Here is a 23172-nt window from a genome sequence, read left to right on the forward strand (position 1 = left end):
ATTCGTCCCGAAGTCAATCGCTACAGTGGTCCGATCGAAAGGGCACCATTCACTCGGATAGTATGTCTAACAAACCGTCTTTATCTATAGTGCTTCCACCATCTAATTAAATCCGTGTTTTTCCAACCGCCATAGGTTCATTGTCAGCACCGATCTTAGCTCTCGACAAGCTTTCTGATAAGGTTCACAAATTTGAACGCTATGTTTTCAACGACATTCCGATTCGTTTCATCTATATCCCTACTATGCAGCTAGTCGGAAGAGAGTTTGTCGCAAAGCATCTACGGGAAAGCGTCAATTCACACCTCCAGTGCAGCAGCGAAAGACACACAGACTTTCGTCCCGACGCCTTTGTCAAGTACGCTGTTTTGTCGCACAGATGGTTTTCGGAGGAAGAAGAGGTCTCAGTAGATGACTTCGGGAGGCTTATGCACGGAGACGATGACACGCTTGCTTTCAGGAAGAAACGTGGTTGGGCCAAGATCACGATGTTCTGCAGACAGGCGACGCAGCGACATATAGACTTCGCATGGGTCGATACGTGCTGTATCGACAAGGCCAGCAGCGCCGAGCTCGACGAGAGCATACGCTCAATGTTCAGATGGTACCGGAACGCGGCGGTTTGCATGGTATTGTTGGCGGAAACACATACGGCCGCACAAGCGCAAGCGCAAGATGCAAGTAACCACGATGAGTGGTTTTCGCGTGGCTGGACGCTTCAGGAATTGCTCGCACCTAGGTGTCTGAAGTTTTTCCTTGCGGACTGGACAGAGCTCACGAACAAGGAGAACGACAAGTCACTGCGGTCTCCGTACTTTGTGGAAAGGATCACAGGCATCACCATCAAAGAGCTCTTGGACTTTGAGCCTGGCCCGGTCAAGGTCGACCAGCGCATGTGCTGGGCTGCAAAACGGCGAACGAAGAGAGTGGAAGATATCGCGTACTCGCTCATGGGCATCTTCGACGTCAGCATGTCAATCGCGTACGGCGAAGGCGCCGATCGTGCCTTCTGTCGCCTGCTAGAGGCGATCATCTTTGCCGGCGCAGACGTGTCGGTCCTCAACTGGGCAGGGCCACCGGCGCATCATCATGTATCGCAGTACATGCCTGCGTCTCCCGCTAGCTATCTGAACCATCCAGCTTTCAACACGCTCATCAGACCTCCGAAACCACGCAAGCTTGCGCTCACACCACAAGGCATGCAGGTATCTTTCGTCGTCTTTCCGGTGTCTTTTGTCATGCAGGGCGACCCGCAGCGCATTATTCCATGCATGCTAATTCCCCCTCGCCTCAAGAGGCGCCGATTTCCGCTACTTCAAAGGTCTGCAAGCCCGACGCTCGTTCCTCTCAATCATGTGCATGTCAAGCCTCGGTCACGAACTCGCTTTGCAATTGGCCTTATTCGGTTTGAGCCTTCGGTATCGCCGGGGAAAGTTGATGTAGCATTCAGAAATAGCGGCGTTCTTCTCCAATGCGATAGATTCGGCAGATGGGGGCGGGTCATCACAGATCATATCTCGGTGGATTTGTCGCGGGGGGTTAAGGTAGAAGTGGACGAAGGATATGTATTGACGTTGTATTTGTGACGGATCGACAGGTACCGTGTTTTAAGACATCCATATAGAGCCACATTTTTGCGACTTCAAAGCTTCACCCATAGTTTTCCAGCATCGACAAGTGTATGCGCTGGAAAGCAAGACGATGAATAAACCGTGCAGAAACCGGTAGGTCCTCCAGCGCTACATCCTGAAACGTATTGTCTGCCCGTTTTCCCGCAAGCCAAAAGTATTTGATCTGCCGTACTAAAGTTTATGCGCACGCGTCGTTCCTGGTGTTTATTAGAACCACTAGCTACTGCCGACTTCTACCATACCCGACCCGTCAAAGGTCCAGAAGGTGAGTATAGGCAAAGCCGGTGAGCCACTCAGACCAATGATGATTAGCCAGAAGTATAACACTATGTACAAAGGCATGGCATAGAATAGGTATAATCAAACGAACGCTGCAGGTGTGTCCACGAAGTTGAGTTCCATCCTTGTCTTTGCGTATCAGCACGATGGTGCAGATACGGTATGCTAGGATCTCGACCATTTCTGTGAATGAAATGATCATCGAATACGCCAAAGAAGGCACATCAGTGACCGTCCATCGGGGTTTCTCTTTTCTCCTGTATATTTATCGACTTGGACGGACAAAGAGGAACACTTTTCAGTGTCCTCCAACAGTCCCGTATCCGCGCCTCGCCCCATCGCGCTCTTCACCAGCCTCTTCCACAGCCTCCTCCGCGCCCTGCTTGACAGCCGGCCGCTCAGCTGCCAGCCGGTCCATCACCTTGCGCACCTCCCGCTCCCAGTCCGTGCGCACGCACAGCCATGTACTGAACACGCTGCAGTACACGAGCGACACTGTCAGGCCGATCCACAGACCAGCCAGCTTGAGGTCGAAGCGCGGCGAGAACGCGAGGAGGATGCCGAAGGGGATGCCGACGATGTAGTACGCGGAGAGGTTGAGCAGTGCGCCGGTGAACTGCTTGCCGCGCGCGCGGAGGATGCCGGCGGTGACGCCGGATGTGCCGTCGAAGACCTGGAAGAGGGCGACGAGCGGGAGAATGGAGGCGACGAGTTCGACGACGTGCGGGTCGTCGTTGAAGAGGTGGCCCCAGTGGGTGCGGAAGACGAGGAAGAGGGTGCTGGGTGGGCGTAGAGACGGTTAGCGTTCGGAGAAAAATTCTGATTTTGAAGGGGGAAACGTACCTCCAAACGGCAGCCACGACCACGGCGAGAAGGATCGCTACGTTGGATGCGACGCCTGCGCGGCGTGCGTTTTGCTCACCGAGAAGGTTGCCGATGCTAGGGGGAATACAGTGTTAGGGCATCGTTCCGATGTACTGTAAGAGTGACACACACCGAACGGAGGTGGCAACACTCAAAGCAAACGGCGCCTGGTATGTGCAAGATGCCGAAATGAGAAGTACCGACTGGGCCGCGAGCGATACAGGGCCAAGTCTACACAGTTGAGCCATATCAGATCAATCATGTCTAGCCACGGTTCGCCCCCAATCTACTCACTGACTAGCAGCAACTTTAGTTTCGTTGCAGCGTTAGCTTGCACCCCTGATGAAAGAGATAGAGATCACGTACGTCCAATGAGTTCCCAAGACCACCACTCGCTCGCAACCTGGCCGACGCTGGAGAGACCGAGCTGGACGAGTATCCCGAGGGAGGTGAACGAGCGGCGCGAGAGTGGGTGCCACGCCGTGCTGTCGACGAAGAGGGCGCCGTACAGAAGCGAGGCGAGCGCGACGAGGTTGAATGAGATCGAGGTCGCGATGGGAGCGCCGATGAAGCCCAGGCGCAGAGCGGGAGGTCCCCATACTGAAGCGGATGTCTGGTATTAGGAGAATGGGAGGGTGTACAGGAGTTTGCATACCGAGAAGGTAGTTCAGGAGGACGTTGATTGGGGCGATGACGAGGATGATACGGGTCGGGATTGCGAACAGGCCTATATACGGCTTTAGTACCAGTGAGACAAAGAAGATAAACTGGTTGTACCTTGGCATTGGAAGTAGCGCCTGCATGAAAGGTTAATTCGTCGTTAAAACAGACGCGCGTAATGTCAACTTGCCGAGAAATGAGGTTGAACGCATAAGCAGGGAGACCAAGGGAAGCCCATTTGAGGTAGAGCCCCGCAAGCTGAGCTACCTCTGGCTCCTGGCGGAGTAGCAGCAGCAGAGACTCGGCATTGAACCAGATTGCAAAGACGGGCTACAAAATGCGTGATTGGGATGGCGCAATCCCAAGATAGAACATGGACGTACGATGAGCGTTGCGGCCATAACCACGGCTACATCACCAATTAGAGAACAATTGAAAAGTAACGCTGAGAAAAGACATACCCATGCGCTGCGACCAAAGGCCGACAAGCTCGGGCTTATCGGAAGTCCATGCGCTCGGAAGAAGCGTGTCAAGCGTGGCAGCGAGACCCTGGAGAATGCTGTAGCCAGACACGCTGGCGGTCATACTGCCGAGTGTGGCTGCTGCGAGGGAGATGGTGGAGAGATGTCCAATGGATACGACAGAGGCCATGATGAGACTGTACTCGAAGACGTGTGTTCTGAAAACGTCATATCGCGGATCCAGAAGTCAGCATATCAGCCACATATCGCGTATTTCATGGGAAAAGGTGATGGGAAACGGAGGAAATGAAATAAGCGCTGGACGGGGGGCAATCTGGGCACGCGACCTGCAATTCGTAGGCAGAAAGAAAAGGGAGGAAAAGACGCACCCGAAGACGGGGATTGAGTATTTAACGAGGATAGCGAGTTCCTCGAGGTACATTTTGGAGGGTTGATGTGAGTCAGGTCCTTCCGGTTGATAGTCTACATTCTCTGCTATACGGGGCATGAGGACGGGTGGTGCTAGCAGGGGAGTGTGCTCGAAAGGCTTTGTGCTGGACGAGTCTGGTATGGCCATGGTTGGATGTGTGGGCTGAATATACTGCGTAGGATATATGGAACGACCACCGTGGTTGTTGCTGGCATAGTGGCTGAGAATGTCAGCAGCGGTGGTTGAAGTTGAGGGTACCGAAGAGTCATGGTCATCTAGCAAGCGAGTATGCTCTGAGTCGTGATTGTCATTATTGAGTGTAACATTGTCGTTGTCGTTGTCGTTGTCGTTGTCGTTGTCGTTGTTATTGCTGGTATGAGCAAAGTGAGCGAGGATAGCGTAGTCCTGGGGGAGGGAGGACGGTGTTCCAAAGTGAGCTGCCATCTCTTGCGGGATGGAACGAACGAGAAAAGCAAAGAAGAGAACAGTGAAACTCGACTTTCGGCTTTCCGATCCGCACATAGTGATGGCTGTGCAGCACACAATTTCAGTGGCTGTGCTGTCCTCTTCCTGCCAGTCGCGCCTCCAGTCGCGTTCCTCCTCCCCTACTCGACCAACACTCTATTATAACGAGTCAGTAAAAGACTACAAATATGTCGACAACAGCCATGTCCTCCTCGGCTGCGGCACTCTGCTCCCACGTCCAAAACTCTTTCCGCGCAAGACACGCCCGCATCTCCGTCCCGCACACCTCCCAAAACCTCGGCATCCTCTCCATCCTCCTCCGCGCCGGCTTCATCTCATCCCTCACTCGCGGCACCATCGCCTCCCCGTCCCCCGCCGACTTTCTTAAAGCGGGCGCGTCCCAGAAGAGGATATGGGCAGAGCTCAAGTATAGGGATGACAGGGCTGTTCTCAATGGCATGAGCCTCGTCAGCAAGCCCAGCAAGCGCGTGCTCATGGACACCGGAGAGATCAGGAGGATATGCTCGGGTAGGAGGGTGCAGACCGTGAAGCCGCTGGGTATGGGCGAGATTGCTGTGGTCAGGACGGCCGAGAAGGAGCACGAATGGCTCGAGGCGAGGGAGGCACTTCAGCTTGGACTTGAGGGAGAAGTTGTCTGTCGCGCACGGTAAAGGTATGTAAGTCTTTGCATGCTCAAGTGGTTCGAATTGCTTATTCGACTGGCGTCAAGTAGGTTGTTACCCTAGACTTTTTCACTGCTCTCATATACACACTGCGCCCCGCCTGCATGCCCTAATAACACATTCATCTTGCAACTGCCCTTGCATTTCACAATCTATGCCCGCCTTATGCGTCGCTGGAGCAACGCTCTCATTTCTAGCGATTGTATTCTAGGCGGCAAATCTAGTAATAATATCTAGCTGTGTCCAATACCCATCCCCGCGCATGCACCACGCCAAAGTAAAGGGTAAACTACAAAAAGTCAATCCCAATGCCAACCTGCACCCCCTTTCTTAGACCGTCACTTTTCGACGCAACGAGCGGCACTCCGAAGTTGACCTCTACCCGCACGGGGTCGAATCGGTACAGTAGACCCACGCCGGCCGAGACGCTGGGAGCGCGTACGCATGCCGAGACGTTGTCTGCGAGGGATTTTGCTGAGAAAGGTGGTGAGCGTTTGGAGATGTAGAACGGAAATAGGTGAACGCACTTCGATCCATGGCGTCGAGCCGACCCGCGTTGACGAATGCGTGCAGCTTCAGCGGCCAGTGCGGTTTATACGGCAGGTCAGAGATGAGTGAGAGGCCCGTGGCCCAGTACAGGTCGCCGCCTAGCGAGTCGGCTGTTTGTGCGTGATTAGCTTTGTGGAGCAGGAAAGTAAATAGAATAAGACACACGTCCATCGCGCGGGCCCAAGCTATTTGCGCGGAAGGAGCGCACGCTGAGCGGTCCGCCGAGTTGGAACCGGTCCGAGAAGTGGCTCTTGCCCGTGAAGTGGTGGAGAATACCAGCGCGCGCTGACACGGATGCCGACTACAAACGACAACCTGACAGTCAGCGACCGGCACTCTCCTAGCGTGAGTAACATGAGAGACGCACCAAACCGGGGAACAACACCCTCGACGCCTGCGTCTCGCCCTCGGCTTTGTAGAAGGATGCGTCTCCACCCAGAGGGCCCACACCGGCGAGCTCGTGCGAGAACTTGGCGAGCATACCGCGGGCGGCTGCGATACGTGCGCCGGCGTCGCGCGTGTCGAGTGTCCAGCTGTGCGACAGGGCTGATTTGAATGTTTGGCCGGCGGATTCGCGCATGCTGATCGAGGCGGAGGACGTCAGGCTACCGATGTGCCGCAGGACGGCGTCGTAGGCGACCTCGTGGACGCCTAGGGCGCCTTGGTCACTCTGCAGGTGGATCGTTAGCGTCTGTAAACACACCATGATATGGGTGGTGCAAGGGCTCACGCGGATGGCAGCTCGTATGCCGCGTAGGCCTTCTGAGGCGCTCGCGTACGAGGAGAGGTCGCGCTCGAGGCCGTATAGTGAAAGTTCACCGCGGGTGCGGAGGTCGGGTGAGAGCGGGACGGCGAAGAGGGCGTGGTAGGCTCTGCGCGTCTTCGTACCGAACGAGACGTTGGCTTCGACGGTTTCACCACCGCCGAGGGCGTTCCGAATGCGGCCTGTTGCACTCTGTCGTGGAGGTTGTCCATTAGCAAACGCATATATATTCGAATGTTTTTAGGGAATGGGAAAGAACTCACCGCGTTTCCGTCGTTGTGTCCAAATTCGGTCGCAGTCTTGAGGTAGAACTTCCCCTTCTCCCTCGTCTTGAAGACGATGTCAACGTCTCCCGGTGCGGCCTGTGGATCACGCGACGCCTCGATGCGCGCGTCAACGGACTTGAAGATGTCGGTGTCCTGCAAGACACTCCCAATTCCGCGGGCGGTGTGCAGCACGCTCTTGAGCGTCGGGTGGTGCGGGAAGGGGTCCAGTGACGATGTATTAGATTTTGCGAAGGGGTTTTCGGACGAAGAGGGGAGCGGGAGGGAAGACGAGTGCGCGGAGAGCCACGGGCGAACGAGCCAGCCGAGGAAAGGTTTGCGGGTGTTGTGGGCGCCCTCAATGCGGACGTTTGCGACGCGTAGGGGGGCCTCGAGGTTATCGTTTACCTGTGGAGGTGTAATATTAGCATATATGCGACTTGAGAAAGAAGGAGACGCACGAGCTGGGCGAGGTGGAAGACCATGGACTCGTACTCGCCGCGCAGCTTGCGTTCGATGCGCTCCTCCTGCCATTTCTTGATCTTCTCAATGTCATTGTCGGTGGGCTCTGTCGGGTTGCGAGTATTCTGGAGTGGCGGCTCGATGTTGGACGCCATCGGAGGTAAGCAACTGCTTTATGTTTTCTCGACGCGGGAGTGACGCGGGACTCGGTCGGAATTCGGAACGCGCGTATGGCGCTGCCTTTTATGGATAAAATACCCCCTATCATGATACAGCAAAGTCTTAGTTGATGGCTAGCAGAGGAACAAAACAAGCGGTGAAGTGCCCGTGAAGGACGAGAGTTAGTCAAGTCAGCGTTCGGATATTCGGAGGAAAAGTGTGATTGGAGATGGCGGCTTGACACGGAATCATTAGCGATGCCTCGCTTCAGACTGCCCGTCTCGTGCATGAAAATGGTGCCAAGCGGTCATGATCAGGAACTTGAAGGAAATTGGGCGGAGTAAGATGGAAAGTCTCAAAGAATGAGAATGAAGCTGGGAAAAAGAAAAGCCAGTACCTCTGCTTGAACAAGTAGTAATCATGATGATACAATAAACGTCGTCTCTTTAAATTGCCCCCGAATCAGCAGAGCTGCGGCCGGGAGCTGCCTTGCTTGGTCTTGTTACGTTCCTGTGTCTACATAGTGTATCAAGGCGTGTCATCGCTCTGGTGAACTACAACGTCGCAAAAAGGGCACAAATTACTCGACGAATCATCCTACGGTAAGTACTAGTGGTCAACGCACCCCCGACTTTAATATCAAAGTGCTCAGGCCCCTGCAAATGTTCTCCCGAGCTGCCGGATATCATTGACACTGCCAACACCTCCGAGTCCGCTCAGTACCAGTGTCATACTACCAGCCACTTCTTGATGGCACAGCTCCTTGAGGCGCGGAGGTCCAGCTCCGCCATCAAGGAGTGGCTGATCCGAGACTGCTCCCCTCCAAGTAAGTAGGATGTCAGTGCGCGAGTAGGTACCACTTATAAAAATTCCAGCAAAGTTCTCAATGCTGATTTTCGTGTCAGCGTTAGTCAGCACTCGTGATTGTGGGCCATCTTAAATGAAAATGTCAAATGTGTCCTGGTTTGACAAAGGCAAGCCTTGAAATGCCCATAGTATCGTAAATTCGGCTTTGAAACCCCGAGCGCTCTGACTAGAATTCAAGACATATAAGTAGCATCTCATCTTCGCCTCTTTGAAACTATTGACCCTCACTGACATTTCTCATTGTCCCGATCCATGATTCCTTCTCGTATCTTGATTGCCTTTCAGCAATGTCACAGAAAGCTCTCGTTATACCTTCTAAGCAGGCTCCTTTTGTTCTCACCACTCGGCCCATTCCCAAGCCCGGCCAAGGCCAAATCCTTATTAAGGTCGAGTCCGTTACGCTGAACCCCATTGACCAGAGGATCCAGTCATATGGGCTGATTGTCGAGGACTACCCGGCCGTCATCGGTTACGGAATCGCTGGTGTAGTCACAGAACTTGGCGAGGGAGTCATCAAGTTCTCCGTCGGTGACAAAGTGTAAGTGCTGAGTTCTCGCTAAAGTTACAGCTAAAATTGTTCTGATTGCTTGTGCTGAAAACCAGAGCCACGTCTGGATCTGCCGGGAAGAGTGACTTCTGTGGTTATCAGCAGTTCGCTCTCGGTGACGTTCGGTTCACAGCCAAGGTGTGCTTTAACTTTTTACTGAACTTCCTGACTTCATGTTAGTATTTTCATTTTGACTCGTCTACTCAGATCCCCTTGAACCTTTCCTTCGACAAAGCGGCAACGTTAGGAGTCTCTTTAGAAACGCCTGCCATCGGCCTCTTTGGGCCATACAACGCGAAGCTGACTTCTCTCATTGAGCATCCGGGCGCACACAAGGGACAAACTATTCTCATTCTTGGTGGCTCGGCGAGTCTCGGCCAGTATGGTAAGTTTATCCTTCTATCGTGCCCATGGGTAGAGCCAATTGTGTTTTATGTCTTTGTACATAGCGATTTAGCTTGCACGCCTTGCTGGATAGTACTCCAACATCATCACGACTGCATTGCCCACACACGAGATCCTTCTTAGGACTCTGGGCGCGACGCACGTTGTCGATCACCGTCTTCCCGCTGAGGAGATTATCTCGATGATTAAGAGCACTACAGCGAACAACAGCATCAAGATTGTGTATGATACTATCTCCGATGCTCATACGCAGGCTGTCGGGTGGGGCGTTCTCGCCGAGGGCGGCCACATGGTCGTCACCCCTAAGGGAGACGCAGAAACGCGGACTTTCGCGTGGACATACGGCTCGCCGCACACACCTCCGCACTATGAGTTCGGTGAGAAGCTTTGGGATGCTGTCTATGGATGGTTTGAGAGCGGTACTCTTGTGGTACGTTGGTTTCTTGTTAAGTGCGTAATCACTCAGTACCTCATAAATCACAGCCCAACAAGGTCGAATTACTTCCGGGAGGTCTTGAGGGAATTGTGGCAGGACTTGAGCGTTTGAGGGACAACAAGGTTAGTGGAGTCAAGCTAGCTGTACACCCCCAAGAGACAGCTTGAGCTTTCCGGCTTGAAGTAACACGATCTACCGAATTTATCTCCTCACAAACATTGAGCTTGATAGCATGGCAAGCGCCACAAGGCTTGCTGAGAACCACACGTTGACCACACGCAACATAAGTTTTACGTATATGTGTATACGAAACTTTTCTTCCTTTGTATACAGCCATCCTAACGGGCCAAGGATCTTACCTTTAGCGAAGCTCGCGGGCGCAAATCACGCACTAGCTGCATGCTAGACCATCAGTCCGCCTCTTCGCTTCATTGTCATTTACAATCACGTTATCAATGACGAACGACAGGTCTAAGTGGAGCTGTCAGATATCAGGGATGAGTCTATCGAGGTCTGCTGGGTCGTCAACAACAGATGGTAGAGGCAGGTTCAGGGCGTTTCCTTTTCTTAGAAGAGCTCGCATGCGAGAGATAATACCCTTGTGCACGAGTGATGTTGCCCTGACTTCAACGTGAGCGTCGCTGAAATAACTGCTAAACGTGATATAGGCCCAGAGTCAATTAAGATTGTCGAGCTGGGTAACATTCAGCAACCATATGTTATACACGAATTGGTGGAACGCTTTACTGAGGCTGGTAATTCTGCTCCTATGTCGAGGCCTATCTGGTCGTGCCAGACGTTCCTCGAGTATATCGCATATCCGATGGTAAGTTCTTTCTATGGTGTTGAGGTAAGCATCGTCATTTTGGTCACTCATGTTTCCGGCGGGAACGTCTAGCGTGAACGATGGTTGATAAAGCGGGAATGCGAAGTGATCCGGAATGTCACTGTCGAGTGGGATCGGGTTGCCAGTCTGAAATTAGAGCATCACAAAAGGAAGCACGAGCCAGTGCCAAGGCCTGACGCACTAAGATAGATGTAAGGTATGCCCAGGCTCTCGCTGTGTTCGGCGAGTTGTAGCCTCCTATGAGAGACCCGGCGCATGAGTCGATCTCACGGCACTCGCAGGGGAATACTCACCTCCGCCAAGGACCAGCATCCGCTTGCCCCATCCTCTCACTCTGTCTACGCACCATCCCATCCCACCCTCGCCTCCCAGCGTCCAGTTGCATGCGCCTACGGGGTCACCTGCCAGTGCGTCTGTGCCACACTGCAGGACTACAACGTCCGGCTGAAACGTATCCTTCACGCGATCCACGATGCGCCACACACGGGCGTATGTTGCGCACGATGCACCGAGTCGGAGAGGGATGGAAAGACTAAACGGGTCGAGCTCTCCTGTGTTGTCTTCTTCGTTGCCCTCATCGCTTATGGAGAGAGGTAGACCAGCGAGAGGGGAGATCGGGAAGAACCCTGGAGCTGCATGGTGTATGGAGAGCGTCTGCGTGCCAGAAACGAGACAGCCGTCAGAATAAGTCAACCTGAACACGAACCCACAGGATGATCCTTACCAACACTTGTGCTGCTGTTTCTGCACTTCTGGACGCCCGAAACGCATGGCTCACTGCATCCGAGAAGTGAACGTCCAAGTCTAGATACATCACCTTTGGCTTCTTCTGACCATCGGCCCGTCCGGCGTTAAGACTGGAGTCGGGAAGAGGCGCAGGAATCGGTCGCCGCAGTGAGAGAATGGCGAGTACGCAGTCTGCAACGTAACAGAAGCCCGACGCACGGTCCTTCTGGGCGTGGTGTCTGGGCTTGTAGCCTTCAGTCTCCGAGTATTTAGGGTGTGCGGGCAGTCACAGGGGAGAAAGGAAGATGATATAGAGGGTGTGAGAAGCATAAGTAAGCCCACCTTCCGCCATCCCAACACACGGCCACGTCTGTGATACCTGTCCTGAGTGCGTCCACGGCGGTGAACGTCGCGCCCGCCACAAGGCGTATGTACTCGTCCATCCCAAGAAACGGCGGACAGTCCTGATGATGTTTATTTTTGAACATTTGGTAGGAGATAGACTGGAGACGCACATCTTCCAGCCCAAACTCGTTCATCTTTCCCTCGATGCCCACTTCCGCTGAGTTTACCTCTCTCTGGTTCTCTGGATCAAGGGTGTAATCCAGGTACTCCCTCGTATGGTACGTGGCGAGCTCCTTGTATGCGGCCTTTCTTGGACGTATTGGTTGCAGACATCGCGTCCCATCTTCGTGCTGGCTTGCAAAGAGTCTAAATGCCTTGACGAGCGAATGGACGAGCAGCGATCGATTCTTGTTCGATGGAAGAAGAGAGGAAACCTGATATGATTGGTGCTTGCTGGTGAGCGGCAAAGTACGGATGGATGACAGATATACATACTTTTACTAGCTCCTCCGATACGACGTACGCGACAGGTTTGGGCATGGTCGCAGTGACAGAAGCGTGTCAAACTGCGACGCGTCGCGCTCGATTCAGGTCATGCACGACAGGGGCTATTTACTCGCTCGCGTTTTCCGGCACCGTCAGTAACACGAACGTTCAGCGCCATCTCCAGGAAAACGCATTGAACCACGGAAACTTGCGTGGAAGGAATGATATATCAAAGTATTGGACTACTAGTAGGAATGTCGAATGTTAGGGTACCAGATGTACATGTTACGCGAGACACGATATGGTACAATGAGCGACATTATAAAAACAGTGTCTCCACATACTGCTTCTTGACTTGCATCCACGGCTTATTTGGCATGTTCTCCGGCCTAAAGCGAGAGAGATCAACTGGGATGTAGCCCGTGACGACCCTGCGCCACTCGTCGAGAAACATCATTGGTTCATCAGACTCCGAGTACATCTGCGGCGTCCTCTCTGCATACCCACGGCGTTGGAGAAGTACACCGCTATTTTTGTAGAACACAGCAGCGTTGCTTGTGTTGGACGGGTGCAGAAACCAGATGAGGCCGAGGGCGTACTCGCTTCCGACGTCAATCGCGCCTTGTGTGAAGCCAGCGAAAGGGGGAGGGAAGGGACTCATGCCAAGCATCGTCTGATCTGCGGGCATATTCTGTTCTTGTGGATCTACGAGGACGTCATCGAGACGTATGCGTTCTCGCTCGCTGCCAGGACAGTGCACATCAGGCGGGAGGACAAGGTGGAAATATGACTTTCTACGTGGGCCGCCGGGTGAGCGAAGAGGATGGAGCAAGACGTCGCCTTGAGGTGCTGTGCTGTGTACGACGGGGAAGACAACAAGGGAAACTTGCAGACCTTTGCTTGTGAGCGCGAGATGCCTCGGGGCCGTTAGATTGATGTTGGTATAGGTGTCGCGGAGAGTAGGATGGTTAAGGTAGCTCGCGGGCGACGCGGGGAGGTATCTCGAGCCGTGGTGTCGTGCGGGCTGGCCTGCCCAATTCAACACGGAAGTATCACCGCGAGCGAGCATGATGGCTTCGACGAGTCTCACGAACGCGCGATCTGCGCCTTCGCCGTACGCGGTGGGGATGCTGACATCGAAAATGCCCATGAGAGAGTATGCTACATCCTCGCCGCGCGTCGTCAGCCTCTTTGCGGCCCAGCACATCCGGTCGTCGACGCTGGTCGGGCCGGGCTTGAAGTCGGCGAGATCCTCGGCGCTGATGCCCGTGGCCTTCATGACAAAGCTCAGTCTCGGTGGAGTCTCCCTGAACCACTCTTTATCGTTCTCTTTGTATGTAAGTTCGTTCCAGTTCGAGCCGTAGAACTTGACGCGTCTTGGTGCAAGGAGTTCCTGGAGTGTCCATCCGCGCGAAAACCACTCGTCGGGGATGGTAGCATCGCGTGCCTCTTGGGCTCCGCGCGTTTGAGCCAGGAGGACGATGCACAGTGCGGAGTTGCGGTACCATCTGAACATGGAGCGGATGCTTTCGTCGAGCTCTGCACTGCTGGACTTGTCGATACAGCAGGTGTCAGCCCATACGAACTCGAGCTTGCGTTTTATCGCTTCCTTGCAAAACATATTGAGCTTCTCCCAGCCGCGCCTTTTCCTGTCTTTAAGTGTAGGATCACTGCCGCTGGCAATCTTATCGAAGTCGTCCTTGGTCACTTCTTCTGTATCCGGCAGCCATCGGTGGGACAGAACTGCATACTTGACAAGCTTCACGGGGCGAGAGTTTGCGAGTGGGTCAGGATGGTTTGAGGCGACGTACGCGACGATGCTACTCTTATAACGTTGAGCTATGAAGCTTCGTTCGACAAGCTGCATCTTAGGTGCCCATATCATCCGTATAGGGATGTCATTGAAGACGTAGCGATCAAATTCTTGCATCCTGTCCTGGTCTGGCGTGGTCATGACTGATTCCAAAAGCCTAGGAATGACCCTATGGTTAGATTGTGCTGTGAAAAGCATGCACGGGGGCTATACCTTGTCACTTGTAGCTATTTGAGCAGACTTTGAGGCTCTCATGATGCATCCGATTGACGAGACTCCCCGATAAGTCATCGGGCGCTTAAGGACTCAACTCGTGGTGAACAACCAGGAACAACCACTAATTGCGCCGCTACCGGTAGGAAGGCGTCGGCTGGCGGCTCAACGGTTTTCTTTGCGGAAGATCAGGCTTTTCGTAGGCGACACGTTGAGGCATAAAACCATAAAAACTCGTTTTGAGTTTGCGGAATACGTGTGGTATGTTGAGTCTTGGTTGTGACGGGATGGACGTAACACGACAAAAGACGTGGCACGACGACGCATGCTAGCACACGGCTCAAACATAGGGGCTTCAAGTGATAGGGGCTAACATTGATTTCTCGTCTCAACTTTTCGTCCGCCACATAAGCTACAAGTTATGGTAAATGTGATTCAAAAGAGAAAGTTAGTACTTCGGCAACTCTTTGCGCAAAAATTCCTTCGTCAGCTTCTCCCTCTCGTCAAAGATCCGCAGCGCATCCGCTAGCTTCTGCCGTGTCTCGGGGTCGGCGTCGATGGCTTCCCTGAGTGAGTGGCCGTCAAGGTAGTCGATCTTCGCTAGCTCTGGAAACGAGGATTAGATTATATTATAGCTCCATCTACATGATTCCGCGTACCTTCAAGGCTGATCTCTGGAACCTGAATATTACTAGGAGCAAGATCAGACTCTGACCATGCCGTTTGTGGGTCATTCATCTTGTTGAGAACTCCACCAGAAATAGTCAAGTGGTCCGGCTCCAGAGTGACGAGAGCCATGACCTTATACATGGTGCATCAGCTAACAGGAACAATACTACTAGTTAGATAACGTACCTCTTCCGGTGTTACAATACTGTGACCACGCCACCAGAGTTAATGACACCTCACGAAACGCGGAAGCAATGCGTACCTCGCGGGCATGACGAGCGTTTTTGAGTGCAATTTTCTAAATGTGAGAACGACAGAGCGTATCACAGCGGCCATGGGATGCTTTGTCGCCGTATCCTTGCCGTAGCCCATCCATTCTGCAGCCTCGGATGGGAAGTGCACGCCGAGTTCTGTAACGAGTTCCTAATTGGTGACGACATAAGAACGAGACACGGCGGGTGCTTACCATTGAAGTAAGGTGCGACGTACAAGCAGTTCGCTTGATGGGCAGCGACTGCTTGCGGGACTGAGAAGAGAGTGGTGGCGAGTGTTCGAATACCCTTTTCCTCGAGCTCCTTGCAAGCTTCTATGGAAGCTTGATTGGCAGGTATCTTGATACAGATACGATCCCTGGATGGCAAACGTGTAAGTAGATAGAAATGACCACAGATAGCAAGGGAGAAGATGATACTTTGGTATGGCATTATCTCCCTCTCCGTACAGCTTGACGAGACGTGTCGCGTGCTCAACCGTTTTGTCTTTGGAGTCGGCGAATGCGGGAGAAACTTGAGCATGCACGCGTCCGGTAAGGTACGGATATACCCTCTTCCCAAGAAGAGTTGTCTGTATCGAAGATTAGCATATGTTTTGATAGAGACTCAGTATCTGACCAGGTGATCGATAATTTTGAGGGCGTCGGCGTCATTGGAGACATCCAGCTTGTTGTCTCGTGCCCAACCAGCAGCCTTCTGGAGAAGGTCAGAGTTCTCTGGCTTGACTACCTCTGCGTAAACCAGAGCTTGATTGGATGTCATGTCGCAGAAGAGCTTGTTCTGAGCGAGAGGTTTCGCGATGCTAGCATCGTTTGAGTCGACATCAATGGTGACAGAGGTGGAAGTACGAATGTAATCGAGGAGGGTTTGAGAGCTCATTGTATAACGCGATGTGTGGGTGTGAGATTAAGATGCAGAGAAAAGATAAGAGGGAAGAGCGAGCTGCGAGGTGCCATTAGAAGGGTGGGGTTCATCAAACGGAGGTCTGGTGGTCTGGTGGACCTGGTCAACGTGCAAGAGAAAGGGGTTCTGTCTCCTTTTGGGCGTGGGCGGCCCGTCGGTCCGCCATTCATACTCGTTTGGCGGCTGCCCTCTTGTCGTCCCCACTTCCATCTCGTCCGCAACATCCATGTCGCTCATAAGCGATACGGGGTGAGCTTTTATGTTATTATCTACTGTGATATCAAGCTTATCGATAGACAGCTACCTTGTACACAATCTCCGCCTCTCCTACCTTCGTCATGTCGACGACCCTGCCGGTGGCAGAATAATCTCATTTAACACATCCTATGTCTCCAACCCATATATCCGCACGGCATCCATGCATGATCCTCAACGATGGCCGGAGCTGGAATACCCATCCAGCCCGCAAGCTTCGGACGATGAAGACGAAGGCCCTGCCAAGAGAGCTCCCCAGCGCAATGCGCGCTTCGGTGGTGCAACGGGTCTCCGACACACCCAGACGATCATGGGCAGACGCTCTGGCGGGATGGGTATGAACGTTAACGCCAATCGCACATCGACATCCAAGCGCGCCTCTCGCATACTGGCCGCACAGCAGGCGCAAGCTGACGTGGAGGACGACAGTAGTTCACAAGCGCCCACCGCGCGCCCGAGCATCGATGACTCTCAGCAGCGGCCCATCAACGGCAATGCAGAATCGGCATCTCAGACTGCTGCTGGAAATGCCTCAACAACTGGAGAGCAAGCCCCAGCGCCGCCGCCGAGGCCAGTTCAAGTCCAATTCATACCCAAGTTTAAGGGTGCAGCCGAGATGGAACGTCGACGCATGGCCCGCATGCGACTCAGGAGAGGGCCTATCCCTGTCGACGACAAGCCTCAGGTCGTAGTTACGGGCAATCTCAATCCAGAGGACAGCTCGTCCTCGGAGGAACCAGAGGTCATGTCATCTAGTGATAGCATCGACAGTGACTTCGACATTGTGAACCCCCCTGAGAATGGCATGGATGACGGAGATGAATTCGACCCGTGAGTTTTCTTCTTGATGTCTCTATTCGTCGTTCTTATTCATCATGACCGCCAGCGACTTTGCTGCGACTCGAACGCCTGGTGGACTCTCTGATACAGCTTCAGATATGGGCTCCCTTCTCTCCGGAACCGCGCCTGCAACCTCTCCCTCTATTCCCCCTGATTCCCCCCATACCCACCGCCGTACTCGCTCCCGCTTAAGTCCTGTCTCAGAAAGTAGCGCCCCCAATGGCCGCCCCAACCGCGAGGAGGGCACCTCCCCTTCATCAGACTACTTTGAAGTTGTCCGCCCGCCTAATACCAGGCCCGATCCTGCCATTCACGTTACTGCCCCTAGTGCCAACAGGCGCACGTCGAGTTTGCGTCCGCGTGGCGTGTCTATCCTACAAGGCATCGGAAGACCTAATGGTACTGTGGAGGGCGACGAGGGATCGCCTTCTGACCTGACCTTCGCTCGGCGCCCTGTTCCCTCCGCATTGTCCAAGAAGTCGGCGCTTAGCGCTGCCCTTGTTTCTAGCGGTGGTTCGACGAATCCGTTCAGCGAGCTGTACGCAAGCATTTCGGGAAGGGGTGAGACCGCATGCATGGACGTTACCGTGTTCTTCCCGCACGCGACCAAGCCTGCGGGCCGCCCGATGAACCTAAGCGTCCGCAAAGATGCGACAGTAGAAGAAGCCGTCGGCTTTGCTCTGTGGAATTACTGGGAGGAGGGATGGCTACCCAAACTCGATGAGGACCTGAAGGACGAGGATGACAGTCCCTATCTGAAGGCGATGGGGTGGGTTATGCGTATTGCGGAAGACGATGGAGAGGTGGACGAGGATTTTCCTCGTGAGTTTCAAACTAATGCGGATTCAGTCCTCGATTAACTGTGTTGCTCAGCTCCCGACCGGACTGGCAAGATCTCTAAATTTAACATGGACGCGTATGCTGTTCTCCGTGCCACAGCCACACAAATCAGGCAGAACCAGGAACTCGAAACGATGATCGCTCGACGCCCCTCCCGCGTTATCGCAGCTCCACGCAGGCCCTCTGAGAACACGGCCGCCAATGTGCATCCTGCCCCTCCCGGCGTTGGCGGTGGTGCACTCACCCTTCCTAACTTCGCCGGCTTAGGTGCAATCTCTGCACACGGTAGCACACCTATTCTCTCGTCCTCACTCGGTCCGTCGTCAAGCCATGGTCCGCAGGTGTTCTTGCGTATCCAGGTTGCCGAGAATGCCGATGCCGCGTTCAGGTCTACGACCATCGAAGTGTGCGTATTTTCTCTCATTCACATCCTCAATTATATCTCATCGGACGTATACCAGATCGGCAGGGATGTACATGCAAGAGTCGCTCGAGCTGGTTTGCAAGCGACGCGAACTGAACCCTAAGGACTATGCGCTCCTACTCAAAGACCCAGTCATTCTTATCCCTCTTGACCGTACCGTTGCCTCCCTCCAGGGCAAGCGCGACCTCACGCTCGTGAAGCGCTCGATGCTGCCTTCGCTTGGGATTGAGCCAGAAAGCAAGACAACCCGTGGTATTGATCCTAATGGTGCGTCCCTTCCTAAAATCTTCCGGTTACCATGTCGTTGTGTATGGCTCATGCCTATATTTGCAGCTTCGATTCTGAAGCGGGCGTCGGACGTGCCAGAAATACAGCTGAGTGCGATGATGGACTACACGAACGCATACAAGGCGTGTTGCTCTCACTGTCATGCTCTCCAAGGCGTGCTGACCCGTGCACTAGAAATATACCATCTACCGCAAAATGCCTATGCTCGCTCGTCAAGAACGTACCCTCGCGATCGACGGGGAGTATGTCCATGTATGTTTTTTTCGATGCTCTCCACGTCACGTGTGCTTGACTCTCCGTCAGATTATGCCGTCAGCGAACAACGCCAACAAAGCACGCGTGGTGTTTGACTCTGGAAAGACCATTTCGTTCCACATCAAGTCGATCGTTGAGTGCCAGCAGTCCACCAAGAGCTCGGTGCTATTCAAGATCATTATTCCACGTGAGACACGCAATAAGCGGTATGATTTCGAGGCAGACACACCGCGTCTAGCGAGCGAGATTGTGCAGACAATCAGACAGCTAAAAACATCACTTGAACGTGCTGGGGCCAACAAGAGTACGAGGAGGAGCCGGCACGTTGTATGAGATTATGAGATACTCGCATAGGATACTGTACTTTTACACAGCCCTTACAACTGAAAGTTTGTGAGATGGCGTGGAAAATCAAATACTACTGTAGTTTTTCGACCTTAGGTTTGGTCACCTGTCCCACCCTCTAGTCAGGCCGTCAAACTTAGGCAGGGGGACATACCATAGGCATAAAGATGCTTAAATTACTGGAAAATATTAAACAAATCCTATTCAAAGTATTCTGATAGCCTATGTTACCATTGTTGCTTGTTAGACAATTGTCGGAAAAACCAAAACAGGCATTTTGACGCTCGGGCCTGACAGCAATTGAAACATTGTCAAGATGTCATCGGAAATGCAGTATTAATAGCGTGGTGATTGTCTATATGCATACTGATGAACAGGTCCGGATCAAATCGTGAGAGTCTTTGTTGCCACACTGAGTAAGCAGTCCAAATGCGGCTGTCAGTGCCAAAATACGATTAGAATGTGAGAGACCCTGTGAAGATGATCAGTGAGCCTACCAAATGAAGTCGCCAATATCGAAATCCATCGCCACGGTATAATTATGCCGTCCCAACGTACTCTGCCTCCACAATCGACATTGTCGAGCGTTGACTCTATACCGCCGTCCCTATCGTACTCATAGCATCTATACTGATGCTGCGCGCTGGCCCGGGATCTAAGGCAGCCAGACAGAAGGCCTCAGGTCCCGCCGAGAAGGTCAAATGTACTCACTGTCCCCAGTATTTCACCCAACACAGCCTCTGCAACCACAAGCTGGCATGTCAGCAAAAACAAGAGCAAGCTAAAGCCTTCAATGCTGCATCGGACCAGCATCACGCGGCTCAGCAACAAGGTGCATCTCGTCTCATCACTGCTACGCTGCTAGTATCACCCATACTTTTCCTTGAAGCCACAATGGATAATACTGAACCCACTCCCGACAGCTCGTCTACTTCACCTTGAGAATGAACAATTACAAGCATCCGCAGCCATCTCCACTTCCGCCTCTGGACCATTGAGTTATGTTGGAGTTCCACAGGTGCATATTCCATCTATATCTTCGGTTATGGATCACATGGCCCCCAGTGCTGCATCGCAAAGCAGTAAGTTATTATCTTAGCAAACATCCATTATGTACTAAAGACTATGATACCGGTAGTAGAACTGTGGGGTGATAATGATGCACCGGATCAGCCTTTGGACGCACCAAGCAATGATGCTCAAGACATCTTGTTTGAAATGGAGACAGCAAGATCACGTGAGTACCGGTCATTTCTTTGAATTCCTTACAGATGTTTTACTGCCAATAGGTTCTGGTTCCAATTTCAGTATGCAGAGCATCAACTTCACCGCGACTGTGCCTCCGTTGACTGCATCGGCTTTGACAAAGGACTTCAAAACCGAATACCAGCTGCGAGGTAGACAAAAGGATAAGTTGGAGACCTGGGATCAATTCCAACACCTCTCGCATGTTCCTCCACCCGTTCTGGGTGAGAATGAAGAGCCATGGAAACCCTTCAAATCTCACAAAAATGCTGAGTTCACCTTGATTGCTGTCGAGGCCAAGATCAGTCAGGCACACATTGATCGTCTCCTGGCTCTCCTTAAGAAAACGGCCGTGGGTAACGCAAATGTTACCTTCCGCAATGACGCTGAGTTGAGGTCCACATGTGACTCAGCAGCGGAGGAACTGACTCCTGTAAGCGCTATCTTAGTGTAGTATACTATATTCTTGTTCCATCATTAATACAAGTGTAATGTGTGCTCATCAGGTTGAGAAGCACGATATCAAGTTTGAATATAAGAAAGAAGAAATCCCTGCGAAGGTATACACATGCGATCTTTGGGCATGTGTCAAAGAACTCCTGAATAACAAGTCTCTCACCCCACATTTCAAATGGGATGCTCAGCGAGTGTTCAGGCGTGATCAAAATGGAGAGTTTGTTCGATTTTACGACGAGCCTTGGACGGCAGATCGGTGGTGGAAGGTTCAAGTGAGCCTTTCACGTACATTCACACTTTTCTACTTTTACTGACTAGAAACCAGGAGAAATTACCTGAAGTACCCGAAGGGACCATTGCGGCACCTTTCTCAATCCTCATATATGCAGACAAAACACGTTTGTCATCCTTTGGAATGGTCCAAGGCTATCCCGTAGTTGCAAGATGTGCAAACTTGCCGACACACATCCGCAATAGTAATGTCAATATTGGAGGTGCGCGTGTGGTTGGATGGCTACCTGTAGTAAGTCTTTGTATCTTCATGAGCTCAATGGTATGACACAATCACTAATTTTGTTCTTAAAGCTCCCTGACACACCTGACAAGGACGGCCTACTTGGTTATGTCAACTTGAAGTGGGTTGTATGGCACAAGTCCTTCGAGCTCTTTTTTGAAGGCATTATCAAGCACAACCTTGCTGGCTATGTCCATAAGTGCTACGACAGAATCAAATGTGCTTTATTTCCTGTTATACTCATGCTTTCGGGCAATTATGAGGAGCAGTAAGTGAACCAGTCTCTTATCTTTTCTCAAATACTTTAATTCATGCTCCTAATCATAGATGTATGATGTCCTTGATATGAGGCCGAAACTGCAAGTGCCCTTGTCCAGTTTGTCTTGTCCCAAAGGATGAGCTTTGGGACTCTGTCACTGACTTTCCTCGCTGAACGGCTGAGGACGGCAAGGGTTTAGTGGAAGAATATGAGCATAGAAAAGGGGTGGCAAATGCAGGGCTCAAAGATCTTGGTTTACAACCGGTTGAGGTGAGATTTTCTTGCGAGTCATTCTTGTTATCAAGGCCACTAACACATGAGCACACCAGAATGTTTTTTGGAAGCTGACACACGGCTCGGATCCCCATGACACCCTCTCTTTTGATCAACTTCACTTCAATCATGGCGGTATTTTTGGGCGGCACATCCTGCCAGAACTTCAAAAGATCCTCAAGCACGTTAGCAAGCAGCGCAAATCTCCAGGTATACTATCACAGTTCAACAATCAGTGAGTACATGTTGTGATTTATGAGGGTGTTATTAACATAGCCATTGATCAGATTTGCACAAATGCCACGCTGGAGAGATCTCAATCACTTCAGTGGTGCTGTCAACACCTCTTTCAGCGATGGGAATAAATTCCAAGACATGTTGAAGGTGAGTATATGCTTGGTGGTTAAATGCCCAAGCGTGTTAATGCACCCTATTCTCTACTAGCAAATACTATTTGCAGCTCAAAACATCCTCATGCCGGACGAGTCTCCAGTAGGATACGCCCTTCTCCAGCTAACAGCGAGCTACCTCAAGCTTGACTCGTGGATCAGCCTCGATGTCCACACTGATGCTGCAATCAAAGCCGGGGAGATAGAACTTGTAAAATTTAATCTACTGCTTGATGTAAGTTGTTTCCTTGTCATTTGGGTATCTGATCTTTCTAACAGAATCCCTAGCATTATATCAACATTGCTGAACAGTCAGATGTACCTGACATCAAGACGGACTGGGACTTTCCAAAAGCCCATTATTTCAAGCACACTTTTGAGGATATCCGGAATAAAGGCACGAGCCGTAACTACAGCACCCAACCAAACAAGGGCATTCACTCCTATCTTAAGCATCATATATGAAGAGCAACGGAAAGGAGTTCGAATCACAGGTATTTGCCTCAGAGGTTTCCCTTTCAGCTTGTGAACTAACTGTGTCATTATCAATGTTCCATTTATTTTTCTAGATACTTTGCCAAAATCAGCATA

At 52.1% G+C, this 23172-nt stretch overlaps 9 protein-coding genes across 9 annotated transcripts; 4 read left to right on the plus strand and 5 right to left on the minus strand.

Annotated features, from left to right (window-relative positions):
- Window positions 1-245: 245 nt before the first annotated feature.
- CONPUDRAFT_129318 (uncharacterized protein) lies at window positions 246-1069 on the plus strand (the record flags this gene model as incomplete). The annotated part of the gene is made up of 1 exon (XM_007774379.1): window positions 246-1069. A coding segment is annotated over one exon (822 nt), but the record flags the coding sequence as incomplete, so codon positions are not given.
- An 880-nt stretch (window positions 1070-1949) lies between these two features.
- CONPUDRAFT_109616 (multidrug Oligosaccharidyl-lipid polysaccharide flippase) lies at window positions 1950-4441 on the minus strand. Its single transcript, XM_007774380.1, has 11 exons — window positions 4285-4441; window positions 3896-4113; window positions 3818-3843; window positions 3625-3764; window positions 3552-3571; window positions 3430-3501; window positions 3141-3374; window positions 3069-3081; window positions 2907-3005; window positions 2754-2849; window positions 1950-2689 (listed from the first exon to the last, which is right to left on the minus strand). Exons 1-11 carry the CDS (start codon window positions 4401-4403, stop codon window positions 2209-2211), a joined length of 1518 nt encoding a protein of 505 aa, XP_007772570.1. The 5' UTR covers window positions 4404-4441; the 3' UTR covers window positions 1950-2208.
- Window positions 4442-4935: 494 nt separating this feature from the next.
- On the minus strand, window positions 4936-7557 carry CONPUDRAFT_84348 (uncharacterized protein). The gene is made up of 8 exons (XM_007774381.1): window positions 7510-7557; window positions 7049-7456; window positions 6753-6977; window positions 6390-6692; window positions 6188-6323; window positions 6001-6132; window positions 5524-5947; window positions 4936-5463 (listed from the first exon to the last, which is right to left on the minus strand). Exons 1-7 carry the CDS (start codon window positions 7531-7533, stop codon window positions 5763-5765), a joined length of 1413 nt encoding a protein of 470 aa, XP_007772571.1. The 5' UTR covers window positions 7534-7557; the 3' UTR covers window positions 4936-5463; window positions 5524-5762.
- A 1266-nt stretch (window positions 7558-8823) lies between these two features.
- On the plus strand, window positions 8824-10091 carry CONPUDRAFT_62686 (GroES-like protein; the record flags this gene model as incomplete). Its single annotated transcript, XM_007774197.1, has 5 exons — window positions 8824-9074; window positions 9140-9221; window positions 9291-9497; window positions 9562-9918; window positions 9972-10091. 5 exons carry the CDS (start codon window positions 8824-8826, stop codon window positions 10089-10091), a joined length of 1017 nt encoding a protein of 338 aa, XP_007772387.1.
- Window positions 10092-10527: 436 nt separating this feature from the next.
- Window positions 10528-12382, minus strand: CONPUDRAFT_168147 (arginase deacetylase; the record flags this gene model as incomplete). The annotated part of the gene is made up of 8 exons (XM_007774382.1): window positions 10528-10618; window positions 10672-10897; window positions 10953-11008; window positions 11065-11425; window positions 11496-11736; window positions 11840-11961; window positions 12013-12276; window positions 12338-12382. 8 exons carry the CDS (start codon window positions 12380-12382, stop codon window positions 10605-10607), a joined length of 1329 nt encoding a protein of 442 aa, XP_007772572.1. The 3' UTR covers window positions 10528-10604.
- A 979-nt stretch (window positions 12383-13361) lies between these two features.
- Window positions 13362-14084, minus strand: CONPUDRAFT_20403 (uncharacterized protein; the record flags this gene model as incomplete). The annotated part of the gene is made up of 1 exon (XM_007774155.1): window positions 13362-14084. A coding segment is annotated over one exon (723 nt), but the record flags the coding sequence as incomplete, so codon positions are not given.
- A 629-nt stretch (window positions 14085-14713) lies between these two features.
- Window positions 14714-16174, minus strand: CONPUDRAFT_129338 (aldolase; the record flags this gene model as incomplete). Its single annotated transcript, XM_007774383.1, has 7 exons — window positions 14714-14960; window positions 15014-15155; window positions 15210-15228; window positions 15286-15433; window positions 15490-15653; window positions 15715-15866; window positions 15914-16174. 7 exons carry the CDS (start codon window positions 16172-16174, stop codon window positions 14803-14805), a joined length of 1044 nt encoding a protein of 347 aa, XP_007772573.1. The 3' UTR covers window positions 14714-14802.
- Window positions 16175-16401: 227 nt separating this feature from the next.
- CONPUDRAFT_109640 (uncharacterized protein) lies at window positions 16402-19534 on the plus strand. Its single transcript, XM_007774384.1, has 8 exons — window positions 16402-16447; window positions 16499-17284; window positions 17340-18115; window positions 18167-18539; window positions 18595-18824; window positions 18891-18967; window positions 19020-19097; window positions 19149-19534. Exons 1-8 carry the CDS (start codon window positions 16425-16427, stop codon window positions 19431-19433), a joined length of 2628 nt encoding a protein of 875 aa, XP_007772574.1. The 5' UTR covers window positions 16402-16424; the 3' UTR covers window positions 19434-19534.
- Window positions 19535-20499: 965 nt separating this feature from the next.
- On the plus strand, window positions 20500-23046 carry CONPUDRAFT_157403 (uncharacterized protein; the record flags this gene model as incomplete). The annotated part of the gene is made up of 8 exons (XM_007774385.1): window positions 20500-20527; window positions 20584-20682; window positions 20735-21123; window positions 21197-21250; window positions 22249-22427; window positions 22480-22576; window positions 22637-22816; window positions 22870-23046. 8 exons carry the CDS (start codon window positions 20500-20502, stop codon window positions 23044-23046), a joined length of 1203 nt encoding a protein of 400 aa, XP_007772575.1.
- Between the last annotated feature and the right edge of the window lie 126 nt (window positions 23047-23172).

This window comes from Coniophora puteana (assembly GCF_000271625.1).
Source record: "Coniophora puteana RWD-64-598 SS2 unplaced genomic scaffold CONPUscaffold_12, whole genome shotgun sequence".
Classification (NCBI taxonomy): Eukaryota; Fungi; Basidiomycota; class Agaricomycetes; order Boletales; family Coniophoraceae; genus Coniophora; species Coniophora puteana.